At 36.6% G+C, this 13804-nt stretch overlaps 1 protein-coding gene and 1 pseudogene across 3 annotated transcripts; one reads left to right on the top strand and one right to left on the bottom strand.

Moving 5' to 3' along the window:
- On the top strand, positions 1117-8234 carry LOC109133291 (annotated as a pseudogene).
- On the bottom strand, positions 8457-10463 carry LOC104790477. Of its 3 annotated transcripts, XM_010516237.2 has the most exons (9): positions 10318-10462; positions 9962-10131; positions 9809-9871; positions 9681-9700; positions 9538-9582; positions 9404-9465; positions 9195-9313; positions 8954-9042; positions 8457-8723 (listed from the first exon to the last, which is right to left on the bottom strand). In XM_010516237.2, the coding sequence occupies exons 1-9, from the start codon at positions 10388-10390 to the stop codon at positions 8693-8695; spliced, it is 672 nt and encodes a 223-aa protein (XP_010514539.1). In that variant the 5' UTR covers positions 10391-10462; the 3' UTR covers positions 8457-8692. The 3 variants fall into 3 exon arrangements, with proteins under 3 accessions (XP_010514539.1, XP_010514537.1, XP_010514538.1); XM_010516235.2 differs by having other exon boundaries at positions 9404-9582; positions 10318-10463; XM_010516236.2 differs by lacking the exon at positions 8457-8723 and having other exon boundaries at positions 8773-9042; positions 9404-9582; positions 10318-10461.

The following is a 13804-nucleotide window of genomic DNA, read 5'->3' as shown; positions in this document are numbered from 1 at the left end:
GTTCAAAGAGGCTTTGATCAATTGGACTTAGAAAAGTTATATTTGGGCTTACAAAACGCCCAACGAAATTGAAAATTTATGCTGATGTGGACACCCTAAAATGAGAGAAAAGTCTGCTATTATATACCCATCTCTCTCGTAGAGATTGATCTTTAGAAGGTTTTACATATTTTAAGAAAACAATAATTACTGAATTTAAATATATTTTTTTCTTTGACTAAAGAGAAATTATTTAATTTTAAACCAATAACAATCAAAATTTTAAATATTTTCAGTGATTACTTTTTGAAGTTTACAAAACATCAATTTTTGGAACAAAAAAATATTCCAAAGAGACAGAGGGAGTATATGATATTAATCTTGCAAGTCACATTTATTACTTGTCCCATTGAAAGTTACTAGAAACACACATACCCTCTCCGTTTATTTTTATTTGTCATTCTAGAGATATTTTTTTGTTTTTTATTACTTGTCGTTTTGTATTTACGATGCAATTTTATGTATTAAATTTTCAATTTTACTCCTAACTTTTAGATTATTAATTACTTATATCAAATGAAATAGTGTATTAATGAGGGATAAAATAGAAAATTTAATTGTTTTCTTAATATGTGTAAAATTGTCTAAGCAAGTAATATAAAACGGAGGGAGTATTATTAGTACAAATTTGCGATGTAAATCGTGCTCCATTAATTTTAGCGCGATATAAAATGGTTAGTGTGTTAGATCTAAATTTTACTATTAAGGCCTTGAATGTTTACTAGATTTTAAGTAGTTTTTGGATTCTGATTCTTTGAAAATCTATTTTTTTACCATTCAAGATTTTCAAAAAATAGATTCTCTTGAATTTAGAGAAACTAGTTTTTGGGTGATTTCTTACAATTTCAAAGAGAAACTAAAAACCATAATTTGTGGTTTTTGTAAAAAATAATTATTTTCAACGAGAACATTTTTAATTTTTGAGTTTTTGATTTTTTTATTTATTAATTTTAAATTCAATAGCAAAAACTAAAAATTAAAAAATCAGAAACCAAAATTCAAAATCTAAAATCTAAAAACCAAAAACCATCTAAAAACTAATTACCATTCATGGCCTAAATATTGCAACAATAACGTATGAGTAATGAATTATTATTGACCATGAAAGAAGTTATTATTGTTCATTTTTTAAACGACTTTATTGGTTCTGTAAGACCATACTTGCCTACAAAAGGATGATTCTTATCTAACACTAATCAAAGCCCTCAAATTTACAGAGAACTCAAATCCAATCTTTTTTTTTCTACTTTCCAAATACGACACGGATCTTGTGGAAGTGAAACTACCCATTCGATGTCAAGAAAAGAAACAAAAAAAGGTGAAACTACCCATTCATGATTATCATAAGTTGACGCCTTTGAAAGATGGGCGGAGGGGAGACTTCTGCGGAATCAAATTCGAAGCTATAAGTGATGGCTACTCCTGCACCGAATGCGACTTTTTTTCCCACAAGACATGCAGCAACCCCCCTAAAGAGATCAACCACCCTTTTCATAAGTGTAATTTCGATCTTAAATTGGCAAACAATTATGAGGAGAGGAGATGTGGTATATGTAGAGAGAAGATCGAGTGGTGTACAAAAGTATATAACTGCATGGGGAGCTGTGATTTTGTAATCCATTTGGATTGTGTCAAGTACTCACCACCGAAGGTGAATGGTGGAAAGCTGCCACACTTGTGCTTCTTGCGGAGAGGAAGGTGATGGATGTCTGTACAAATATCATGATTGCGATTTGTCATTCCATGTGAGATGTCAAAAGTATGCGGCAGAGGTAATCCACCCTCTCAAACTTAAATGGTAAACCACCCGCTTACAGTGATGGAAAATGTCGTATGTGTGGAAAAAAACATGTTGATGAAGCTTTTTATCATTGTTCCTCCTGTAACTTTACCTTAGATTTGCTTTGTGTTCAAAATCCACCACCACTATATCTTCACGATGTAAACACACATGACCATAAACTCACCCTTATGCCAAAATCCATCTCTTTCACTTGCACCACATGTGGGTTGAAGGGAGATCGAAGCCCTTATGTCTGTCTTCAATGCGATTTCACTGCCCACAATGATTGATCTGGATTTCCATGGGTCATAAACATTAACCGTCATGACCATCGCGTTTCTCGCACTTCTCTTATCGGTGTTGCGAATTCGGTATGCGGAGTTTGTCGTAAGAAAGTGGATTGGACTTGTGGGGGTTATTCTTGTCAGAGGTGTCCCATGTCTACGTTTCATACCAAATGCGCTACTAGAGAAGATGTATGGGACGACATAGAGATGAAAGACGAACCCGACGAAGATGAAGAAATCGAGCCATTCAAGGTGATAGATGAAAACACGATACAAAATTTCCTTCATGAAGACCATAACTTAAGACTTGACAAGTCATGTATCTTTATTGAGGAAAGACGGCGTTGCGAGGCATGCTCTTATCCCATATATCACGATTGCTTCTACAGCTGCATGAGTTGTAGTTTCATTCTTCATGAGAGATGTGCTAATCTACCTAAACGGAAATGGCATGTGCTAAGCAATAAACGCTTGATTCTAGAAAGAGGTGAGCCCGACCATTATTGAATTCAACAAAACAATATCATAAGAATAAACTCTCTTTTGGAAACCTTTATTGCTCTAGAAAAATAATCAAAAACTAGAGCTTTTCAAACTCTCTAATCTCTCATAAGTTGTGTCACAGCTTTGACACCTCCTTATATACACATAGTAGCTTAACACCAAATCCTAATTGTATCAGGGCAAGTTACTTAGATAACTCCTAAATAACCTAGAGCTAATCCTATTTCCATAACTTGGTAGGATTAGCCTTATCTCTTTATTTAACTTTGCTTGTCTTTCAAGCTTAAGCAAACAATCTCCCCCTTAAGCTTGATCTCTTCTTTGGTTGTGTCCTTAACACCAAGAAGTTCTCTCATCTCCAAGAATTTAATCCTTCCTAGTGCTTTTTTGAGTATATCAGCTTTCTGCTTACTCCCAGGTACATGATCCACCTCCACTAGTCCATTTTCTTTGCATTCACGAATAAAATGATATCGTCGGTGTATATGCTTACTTCTCCCATGGAAGACAGAATTCTTCGTGAGAGCTATAGTAGACTTGTTGTCGATCCTTATCAGCACCTTCTCATTATCTCGTCCTCTTATCTCCCCAAGAAGCTCCCGAGGCCATATGGCCTGCTTCGCAACCTCAGTGGCTGCCATGAACTCTTCTTCGCAGGAGGACATCGCCACGGTTTCTTGTTTCTGCGAGCACCAAGTAATCAGACAGTGATTAAAATAAAAAATGTGATCCGTGGTGCTCTTCCCAGCATCCTCATCGACATTGTGGCTGCTATCGCTGAAACCAACCAGACCTGTTTCATCAAAACGAGTACGACTAACTTCACTATAGCCAACCAACTCTGCTCCCTTTCATCGAGTGTAGTTGAGTCCAAACGAGAGTGTTTCCCGCAAGTATCTAAGTATCTGTTTTAGTGCTGCTCCATGAGATACCTTAGGTTCACGCATATATCTGCTCAAGACACCTACACAAAAAGAAAAATCTGGTCGAGTGTGTAATAGGTATCTAAGGCATCCAATGTTTCTCCTGTACACTCTTTCTTCTACACTTTCTTCTTCTTGTGATTTAGACATCTTTAAACCAGACTCCATAGGTGTGAGCACTACATTACACTCTCTTAGTCCTGCCTCCTCTAGAATCCTTCCAGCATAACGTTCTTGTTTCAACATAATACCATTGTCATGTTGAATCACTTCGATCCCAAGGTAGTATGTAAGTTTCCCGAGATCACTCGTCTCAAACTTCGCAGCCATTCCAGCTTTAAAATCATTGATTACTTTCACACAAGAGCCTGTGATAAGCAAATCATCAACATAGACTGCCACCAAGAGAAGATGATTGCCCACCATCTTTCGATACAAGGAAGCCTCCTTTAAACACTTCTCAAACTTTAACTCTTTCAAGGTTTGATTTAACTTCGCATTCCAAGCTCTTGGAGCCTGCTTCAAACCGTACAAAGCCTTGTTTAATTTATACACCTTTCCCTCACTTCCTGCAACCACAAAACCATCAGGCTGTGAAACGTAAACTTCTTCTCTCAAGTCGCCGTGAAGGAATGCTGTCTTGACATCCATGTGATGTACTTCCCAACCTCGTGAGGTAGCCAAGGAGATGATCAAACGAATGGTCTCAATTCGAGCTACAGGAGCAAAGAATTCATCGAAGTCTATACCAAAATGCTGAACATAACCCTTTGCTACAAGACGCGCCTTATACTTGTTAATACTACCATCTGAGTTTCTTTTGATCTTGAAGACCCATTTTAATCCAATAGGTTTTGCTCCTGATGGAAGATCAACTAGGTTCCAAGTATTATTCTTAATTATCGAAGTTAATTCTTCTTTACAAGCATCACGCCACACCTGCAATTCCTTAGCTTCTTGATAATCCTACGGTTCTTCATCAAGTGTAAGCAATAAACGTTCACTTTCAAGTTCAGCCAAGTAGACGTAATCTTCATCAAGTTCAGCCAAAAGAACATAGTCTTCAAGATACTTTGGTTGTACAAATACTCTTGAAGACCGTCGAAGTGCAGGTTGAAATTCCACGACCTGCTGGTGTTTATTATCTCTCTCTGTTACATCTCTCGTAACAGTGTCCTCTTCTTTAACATGAGTGAATCCTTCATCAAGCAAGGTAACACCATTATTGTCACTTACCCCATCTCTTTCTCCCTCAGCTTCCTCTGCTTCTTCAACCTCAATCAAGTCTCTTATTCCATTATTACCAAATTTTCCAAAAACAATTTTGAACATACCTGAATCAATATCAACTTCATCACTGTTCCATCTCTAGCTAGTATGTTCGTCAAAGACCACATCTCGATTGACAACAATTCTCTGTTTCAGCGGATCAAGTAGCCTGTAGGCTTTTGATCCCGGTTCTATGCCAAGGTGAACCAAAGCTCGCGATCGATCATCCAATTTTCTCAAATGTTGAGCCTCCATCTTAGCATAACCAATGCAACCGAACACATGCAAGTGCTCTATATTTGGTTTCTTACCTTTAAACACTTCATACGGCGTTTGTGCGACTAATGCCTTCGTTGGAACTCTATTTATGAGATAAGTAGCATGTCTCACTGCTTCTCCCCATAAATAGTTTGGAACCTTCATATGTTTAAGAATGCTCCTGGTCATGCCAAGTAGAGTTTTGTTCCTTCTCTCCACAACTCCATTTTGTTGTGGAGAGAAGGGAACTGTCAAATGTCTTTGTATACCTGCAACCTCACAAAAACTGTTGAACTCTCCTGACACAAACTCTCCACCACGATCCGTTCTAATTTTTTTTTATTGCAACCCCTGACTCTTGTTCAACTATTGCCTTAAACTTCTTGAACCTCTCAAAAGCATCACTTTTCTCTTTCATGAGCAGTGTCCACGTGTATCTTGAATGATCATCTATTAAAACAAAAATGTACCGATTTCCAGCTGATATTGTAGGTGAGATGGGTCCGCAAAGGTCTCCGTGGACCAGTTCAAGCACTTGAGAGGCACGATACGCAGTTGCCTTTGGGAATACTCTTCTTGATTGTTTTCCAAGCAGACAAGAAGTGCACAAATCGCTTTCAATCTAAAACTTGGTTTCCCTGTTACCATCTTGTTTCGTATCAATGTTTTTAAGCCATCATTCCCAATGTGTCCAAGTCTAGCATGCCACTTTGACGAATCACTGGTAGTCCTGAGCTGGAGACAACGAGTAGTTTCGACTTCCATCACTACTTTATATAGCCGATTTCTTGATCTGTTAGCTCTTACTAGAAGTTTTCCATCTCTATCGTATAATATCAAGTAATCCTTCCTCATCCTGACATCGCATCCAGACTTTGTTGCTTGACCAAGGCTTATGATGTTACTCTTTAGGTCAAGTATATAGTAGACTTCACTCAGAAATTTCTTTTCACCATTAGCACAAATAAATAGGATTGATCCCTTTCCTTTGATGTCAATACGAGAGTCATCCCCGAACTGGATATTTCCTGTAACATTCTTGTCTAGCTTAAGAAAATAACTAACATGTCCACACATATGGTTGCTAGCTCCATTATCAAAGTACCATACGTTGTCTTATGCAGAGTGCTTCTCGAGTTTACTTGGTTTCACTTTCTGTTCATTTAGATACACGACATCATGCATCATTAATTCATCAGCCTCCTGTGTGTTGTCTCCGTCATTCTCCTCTGTTTCTTGAAGTTTTAAAAACCTATCTAGACAGTTCGAAGCATAGTGACTAGGCTTGTCACATATGTAGCAAACAATACTCGATTTATCCTTCTGTTGATAACCAGAACGTCCACATCCTCTTCCTCGTCCAAATCGTCCTCCAAATCTTCCTCCAAATCTTCCACCACCCTGTCCTCGTCCTCTAAAACTTCCCGAGTTTCCTTGAAAAGATTGAGAGTCCGTATTAGAATACATAAGTTTCCCTTGGTCTTCTTCTTGTTGATCTTCTTCGTCACAAATTCTCTCTTCATAGGCTTTAAGTCGGCCTACAATATCTTCAAAATTGGTTGCGTTAAGATCAAGCACTTGTTCTAAAGCTGCGATGATATGTATATAGCGTCTCCTAGGTAAGATTTTAAGAAATTTCTTTACAAGCTTCGGATCTTCTATTTCTTCCCCTAAGGCTGCAGACTTTGTGGTTATCTCAGACAATCTTCCAACAAAATCATTTATCTTATCGCTCTCCTTCATCTTCAGTCGATCAAAATTGGCCATTAAAGTCTGCAATCGTGCTTCTCGAACCCTATATGCACCAACATGTCTTGTTTTCACCGCTTCCCATACAGCTTTTGCAGTTACAAGTTTTCCTACTTGTAAAAGTAAAGCCTCAGGTATGGATTGGAATAAGATTCCTTTAGCCATGTCGTTCTTGTCTTCATTCTCGGATCCTGAATCAATGACTTCCCAAACCTTGTGGATTCGTAACAAGATTTCCATCTTCATAGACCAGACAGTGTAATTTGTGGTGTTAAGCATTGGACATTGGATAGAGGAGAAACCACTTTCTCGTACCGTGCTTGGTATCACTCATGTTTAGATTTCAAATACAGTATAACTCATGTTTAGATTTCAAAAACAGTCAAGAGCAACTTCTCTTGTAAACGTATTGAAAGAAAAATTTTGTTAGAAGAGTAAGGATCCTCTCTTTAGTTCAAAGGATACTAGATCGAAAAACTCAATAGAAGCTCTGATACCAAATATTGAATTTAACAAAACAGTATCTTAAGAATAAACTCTCTTTGGAAACCTTTATTGCTCTAGAAAAATAATCAAAAACTAGAGCTTTTCAAACTCTCTAATCTCTCATAAGTTGTGTCACAGCTTTGACACCTCCTTATATAGACATAGTAGCTTAATACCAAATCATAATTGTATTAGGACAAGTTACTTAGATAAATCCTAAATAACCTAGAGCTAATCCTATTTCCATAACTTGGTAGGATTAGCCTTATGTCTTTATTTAACTTTGCTTGTTTTTCAAGCTTAAGCCAACATCCATTATGATTTATGTGGCGCTTGTGGGGATCTTTATAGTGGTTTTCACTATAGACATGGTCGATTTCAATTAGATGTGCGATGTGCTTTCGTTTCTGAGCCTTTTTTCCATCGAAGTCATCCCTTATTTTACACATCACCGCGGGGAATCTGTAGTACTTGCAACCGAGGGGCATTTCATGTGCTCAGATGCGTTGAAGATAATTGTGGATACGTCCTAGACTTCAGGTGCGCTCTATTACCATATGAGGTCAAACATAGAGTTGACGATCATTTCCTCTCTCTTTATGCTACCGTGAAGAGACAAGGAGTAAATACTGGTGCGATATTTGTGAAAAAAAAACGGATACAAAAAATTGGTTTTACACATGTAAACATTGTGGGGTTACTTTGCATATCAATTGCGTGCTCAGTGAATTCCGAGGTCTCAAGCCAGGAAGTGAACTGATAGTGGATGCAAAAACTTTTGAGATAGTTCGCAACAATGGTATGTCCCGACCACTTTGCTGTGAATGTGAGTCTAGTTGCATATTCCCAATTTTCTTGAAAATGGACTGCAACTTTTACTATAGATATTATTGCTCCGATAACTGTCGTGAGCAGTACGACATACGATGTCTTTGAATTTACTGTTTTGTGTATCAAATTTTTTGCTGAATAAAAAAAAGTGTATCAAAAGTACTTAACTTTGTTATATTGTATTGTTGTTTCGCAATCTTTTTATCCTTTCACATTCTTTTTAACGAGAGTTCAACTACTTTACGTGTATATATGCACGCTTACATATACAAGCCTATTAACACCTTAATATAGGGTGAAACAAGTGACGCAAAAGAGACGGAGAAGTTACTGTAGTATGTAATACTTGAGTGAAAAAGTGATTTAATTGACTGTTTAAGTGGTTATAAGTTTTGCACCAAACAAAAAAAAAAAAGTGGTTATAAGTTAACACATTTGGCAGTTGAACTGTTGTTCGTTCCATCCTAATCGAAAAATCGTAACTCATCAAGGACTTGGAATGTAGGGAGGAAGTTCTAACTTTGATAGTCTTGAATTTATATGATGAGTGGATGAATCTCAAGTTATGAGACAATCGAGTTATCAGATGTCTGCTTGTTTTCTGTCAAGGAAACTATTCTTCTGAAATAATGGCAAGTCAAAATGAAAAAGTAAAAGCACGCATTTATATCCTGACAAAAAGCACGCATTTATATCCTGGCAAAAGAATGGCTGGCCGTCTCAAAAACAACAGAACTAGAAGGTGCAAATGTGATAAATGATTACTGCAACTGTAGTTATAAGTATATAAACCGTGCCTCACTAGCTAGCGGAATTAAGGATATTCAGCAAGAACTTGAACTGAATTTGTTTTCTCTGTTATGGACTCCATGAGTGACATTTTCTTCTCATACTCATCAAGCTCCTTCTGCAGCTACATATAGAAAAACAGATATCAGTCCTATTTGTTCTCTTTATCGAATTGAATAAACAAAATATGAGAAACAGGGACTGCATAAGCTAGAAAAAGGTATTTGGGGCAGAAAATTAATAATATATTCAAGCATCTTGGTCATGGTCTATTACCTGTTGTTGTATCTTCTGCTCAGCCAGGTATCCGTCTTCCTCTTTTGCTAATTGAGAATTTACATCAGATAGCATCTTCTTTATAGCTTCTGAATCAGCTCCGTGACCATCCTCAAAAGCTATTATGAAACATGTCCGGAAGCCATTATCTCTTAATAAACATTGAAAAATCAGACAAGAAGAGTAAACTGTAAACTTTAGCTACTCACTTGCTGTTACGCCAGTACTATCATCATTGCTCAAACTTGATTCTACTGTTCTCTGGAACTCCCTATTACCCAACCAAGCAAGTTCGATGTATTCATCAGCAGAAACATTAAAAACACAGACAATCAAAATTAACCTTATTTCCTTGTTCAGCTCTTCCATTTGGCTTATAAACTGATCTCTGTATATCACAAAGAGAATTAAACAATCACCAAACAAAACAAAAGTTATATGTCAAAAAACTTGAACTTATGAAGATGTTAGAAAGATCAGAATCACCTGAGTAATCCTTCCTTGTTCTTTATTTCCCAAACAATCAAGTCACCCCACAAAAAATTCCAGAATATTAAACAAAGAAATTAACCAAACAAGGACTAAAACTCAGATAAACAATGTGTAGCCCAGACCTTAAGAGCATCAATCTCACTCCCAATAGTAGAAACTTCATCCTGAAGAAGACCAATCCTTGCCTGAGGATAAACAAAAAATAATACAGTTTCAATCTCATTATACATCAAAAGTTCTTAATCATCACAAAAAAAATCAGGTTAAATCAAAACCTCCAGAGATTGAATCGTAGCATCGTTCAAAGACAATTCAACTTCGTATCCGTTAAGCTCCTCTTCCGAGACTTCTTTGATACGCTTCGCATGCTCAACTTCTGAATTCGCTGCTTCAACTTCCGATTGTAAAACCTCGATCCGTTTCTTCAATCCAACAACTCTTTGCTCTTAACCAGAAAAAGAATCACCAAACAAATTCAGAATCGAAATCGCATAAAATCGCCTACAACTCAAAAACGCAAATCAATCTTCTCCAGAATCTGTTCGATTTTGTTTCAAATTTCTTCTTCTTCTTCATCGCGAAATCTCCAGAGAACGATATGTACAAAAAAAAAAATGAATGAAGATCTAACCTCCACGAGATCGTTCAGAGGTGAAATCGCGGATCAGAGAGAGAAACTGCTTCTGCGTATCGATTCCCGCCATGGTTGTTTCTTCGTGTGTTCAAGCTCTCTCTCTCTCTCTCTAGTGTCTCTCTACTGAAAGAAAAAAAGAGTAAAAATATCTCAGTTCCTTTTGTTCTGAAACTGCTCGCATCTTGCGCAACAATTAGCAAAATCTCGGCCCAAGTTATTAAGCCCAAAAATGTTATCATAGGAAACTAGGAACTGAAACTTGTATATTGCGTTTATGGCATATTTTGTTTAATAATCCCAAGCAACTGCTACTGCTACTGCGACTGTAATTTTTCCTCTAGTATATACTGCAAACTAATATTATATAAACAACTAGCTCAAGTTTACTGGGGGCACTCACTCTATAAGAAATTTTGAAGGATTACTTAGGTGATTCATTATGATTCGATTATTCTAATTTAAATTATGGATTTTAATCATGAGATATAAAGAACTACTTCAAATTAATGATGGATTGCTGAAAGTGTCAGATAAGGTTTGGAGGATGAGGAAGATGGGGAAAAGGGTCATTTTATACTCGTACACCCCCCAAGTGTGAATTCCTTCTTGTACAAACAAGGAGTGCTAATTTAGACATGTACCCCAATACATTTCAAATTTCATACCTGTACTCACAAAATTGAGCCAATTACTATGTCCACGTTAACAGATTTAAGTCAACCGTTAGAAATGCTGACTCAATCTCTACGTGTGTAGCAAAACGGCGTCGATACATGAGTAAACAGTGGTGGATCTAGGAAAATTGTTTGATGAGTTCAAAATGGATTCAAACTCACATTTGGGTTGGTTCAAACTGGTATATATTTAAAATATTGGTGGTAGAATAATTTTTAAATTTTATTGGTGTCAATTGCACCCATAAGAGTCAGTGTGCGTCTGCCACTATGAGTAAACAAACATATATCTTCTCTTATTTACTTATTCAAGTATTTAGTAATATAATGTTTTTCTATATTTTCACATATAAAAAAAATCTATGTTTTTTTCTTTATAATTTGATATGCATTTTGTTTAAGTGATTTTTAAATATATTTTATATCACAACTGCTGTATATGATTGTTCTATACACATTTATTGTTGAATGATTTTTAATCTGTACACGTATATTGTTGGATAGTTTTAATTCATATACGTTTATTATGAGATTGTTTTGATCTGTACACGTTTATTGGTGGATGGTTTTAAACACTAACTTGATTAAAAGGTATCTAAAACATTTATTATATATCAATTCCAACAAAAAACCTGTATAATTAAAACGATCCAGCCATAAATGTGTACAAATCAAAACAATCCATTAATAAACGTGTACGGATCAAAAAGCATCTAACAATAAATGTGTCCATAACAATCATATACATCAATTGTGATATAACATATATTTAAAATAATAAAACAAAATGCATATTAAATTATAGAGAATAAAACAGATTTTTTGTATGTGAAAAGTTTTTTGTTTTAATAAATATTTGAATAATTAGGAAAGAGAAGAGGTGATAAGAACATAATAAATAAAATAAAATATTTATATAGAGAGAGAGAGAGCTATGAGAGATAAAATTGACACCGAGCCCCATAGAGATAGATAAATAGTGGAGACATGAAAGGTTTAAAAAAAAAAAAATCTATCTCACAGACTCCTTATTACACACACGGTAAAATGTGACTATTTCTCATATTACAAGTAGTGAATATACTATAATTCTTATTAAATCTTTAAAAGTACTAAATCACCAAATCACCGTTGATTTTTTTTGGGCCAAACCAGAAACGAGGTAGTTCGACTTTGTTGACTTCTAGTCAGAGTTTAATTAGGATAGTCTCAATTTGTCGACTTTTTAAAAGTCTGTTTAATAAATTTCATTCATTATTATCGTAATTAACTTAGATCTAACTCATATCCAACAACCAACTTAAGAGTAGGGATTTGTCATATATATAGATATATATTTTTAATAAAATGTAAAATTTATTCGAAAAAGTATAACGTTTTTACATCACAATAGAAATTAAATGATATCCGTAGTCTGTTGTGAACCAAACCACCATACAATCCTCATAGCGATTATCACCTTGCTCTCATAGAGAGGTTAATCAGTTGTGAACATCTTTATCTAGTCTTTTGAGTAGCTGAGCCGATGTTGTGTGAAGTTCCCCACACCTTCTACCATTTCGTTCTTGCCATTATAGAATAAACAAGGAGCTGGAAAGTATATCGTAGTAGGAATAATCAAACCTTGCTTACGAGCCTATTAGTGAGTAAGTTGAGAATAACCGCCCAGTCGGTAGAGAAGTTACCAGCGAGGAGTTTGGAAGCAAGCCCCGACCACACTTCGCTCGAGTATGGACATGCAAAAAACAAATGATTTCTGGTTTCCAATGGCACTTTACAAAAGACATAGGATATGGGAGCCCCTACATTCCAAATAAGCAATCGGTCACCCGTGGTTAGTCTGTCTCTCATGGCAAGCCAAGCAAGGAAGAGATCACTTGTGCCAACGTTTCGTGGATACCAATCCCCATATTAACACATCCTCGTTGCTATGTAACCACTATCAATAGCCTGAATGGGGACCATTGGTCGTGCCAAAAGGAGATGTTCTGCCCATTTCGGATCTCATATTTCACAAAGCTCAAAGCAAGGTGACGATATTTTAGTAACTTTTTCCACATCCAAGAGCCTAATGTGGTGTGTCCACTGAGCGACAAAAAGAAAGTTACCAGCCAGGAGTAGGTTGAGAATAACCGCCCAGTCGGTAGAGAAGTTACCAGCGAGGAGTTTGGAAGCAAGCTCCGACCACACTTTGCTCGAGTATGGACATGGAACAAAAAAATGATTTCTGATTTCCAATGGCACTTTACAAAAGACACAGGATATGGGATCCCCTACATTCCAAATCAGCAACCGGTCACCCGTGTTTAGTCTGTCTCTCATGGCAAGCCAAGTAAGGAAAGAAAGTTTTGGTGTGGCATGGGTAAACCATATACCTTGAGACAATTCCTGCCGGGGAAGATGCACCCTAGTTGCCTGCCATTCTTCTTTTGTTTTGAAGAAACCCCTATAGCAATCTCCGTTCCCTTTCCAAATAACCACATCCTCTGTTTCAGCTAGTTCCTTAGACTGTATCTCATCAATAAGGGTTTCTAATTGGTTAAGATGGTCAACACGATATCGACTTCTGTGGTGTGAAGAGATCACTTGTTCCAACGTTTCGTGGATACCAATCCCCATATTAACACATTCTCGTTGCTCTGTAACCGCTATCAATGGCCCCAATGGGGACCAGTGATCGTGCCAAAAGATGTTCTGCCCATTTCGGATCTCATATTTCACAAAGCTCAAAGCAAGGTTACAATATTTTAGTAACTTTTTCCACATCCAAGAGCCTAATGTGGTGTGTCCACTGAGCGACAAAAAGGAAC

This window comes from Camelina sativa, chromosome 6 (assembly GCF_000633955.1).
Source record: "Camelina sativa cultivar DH55 chromosome 6, Cs, whole genome shotgun sequence".
In the NCBI taxonomy this organism is placed as follows: Eukaryota; Viridiplantae; Streptophyta; class Magnoliopsida; order Brassicales; family Brassicaceae; genus Camelina; species Camelina sativa.
Note: the sequence above shows the minus strand (reverse complement) of the source record. Positions and strands in the feature narration are given on the sequence as shown.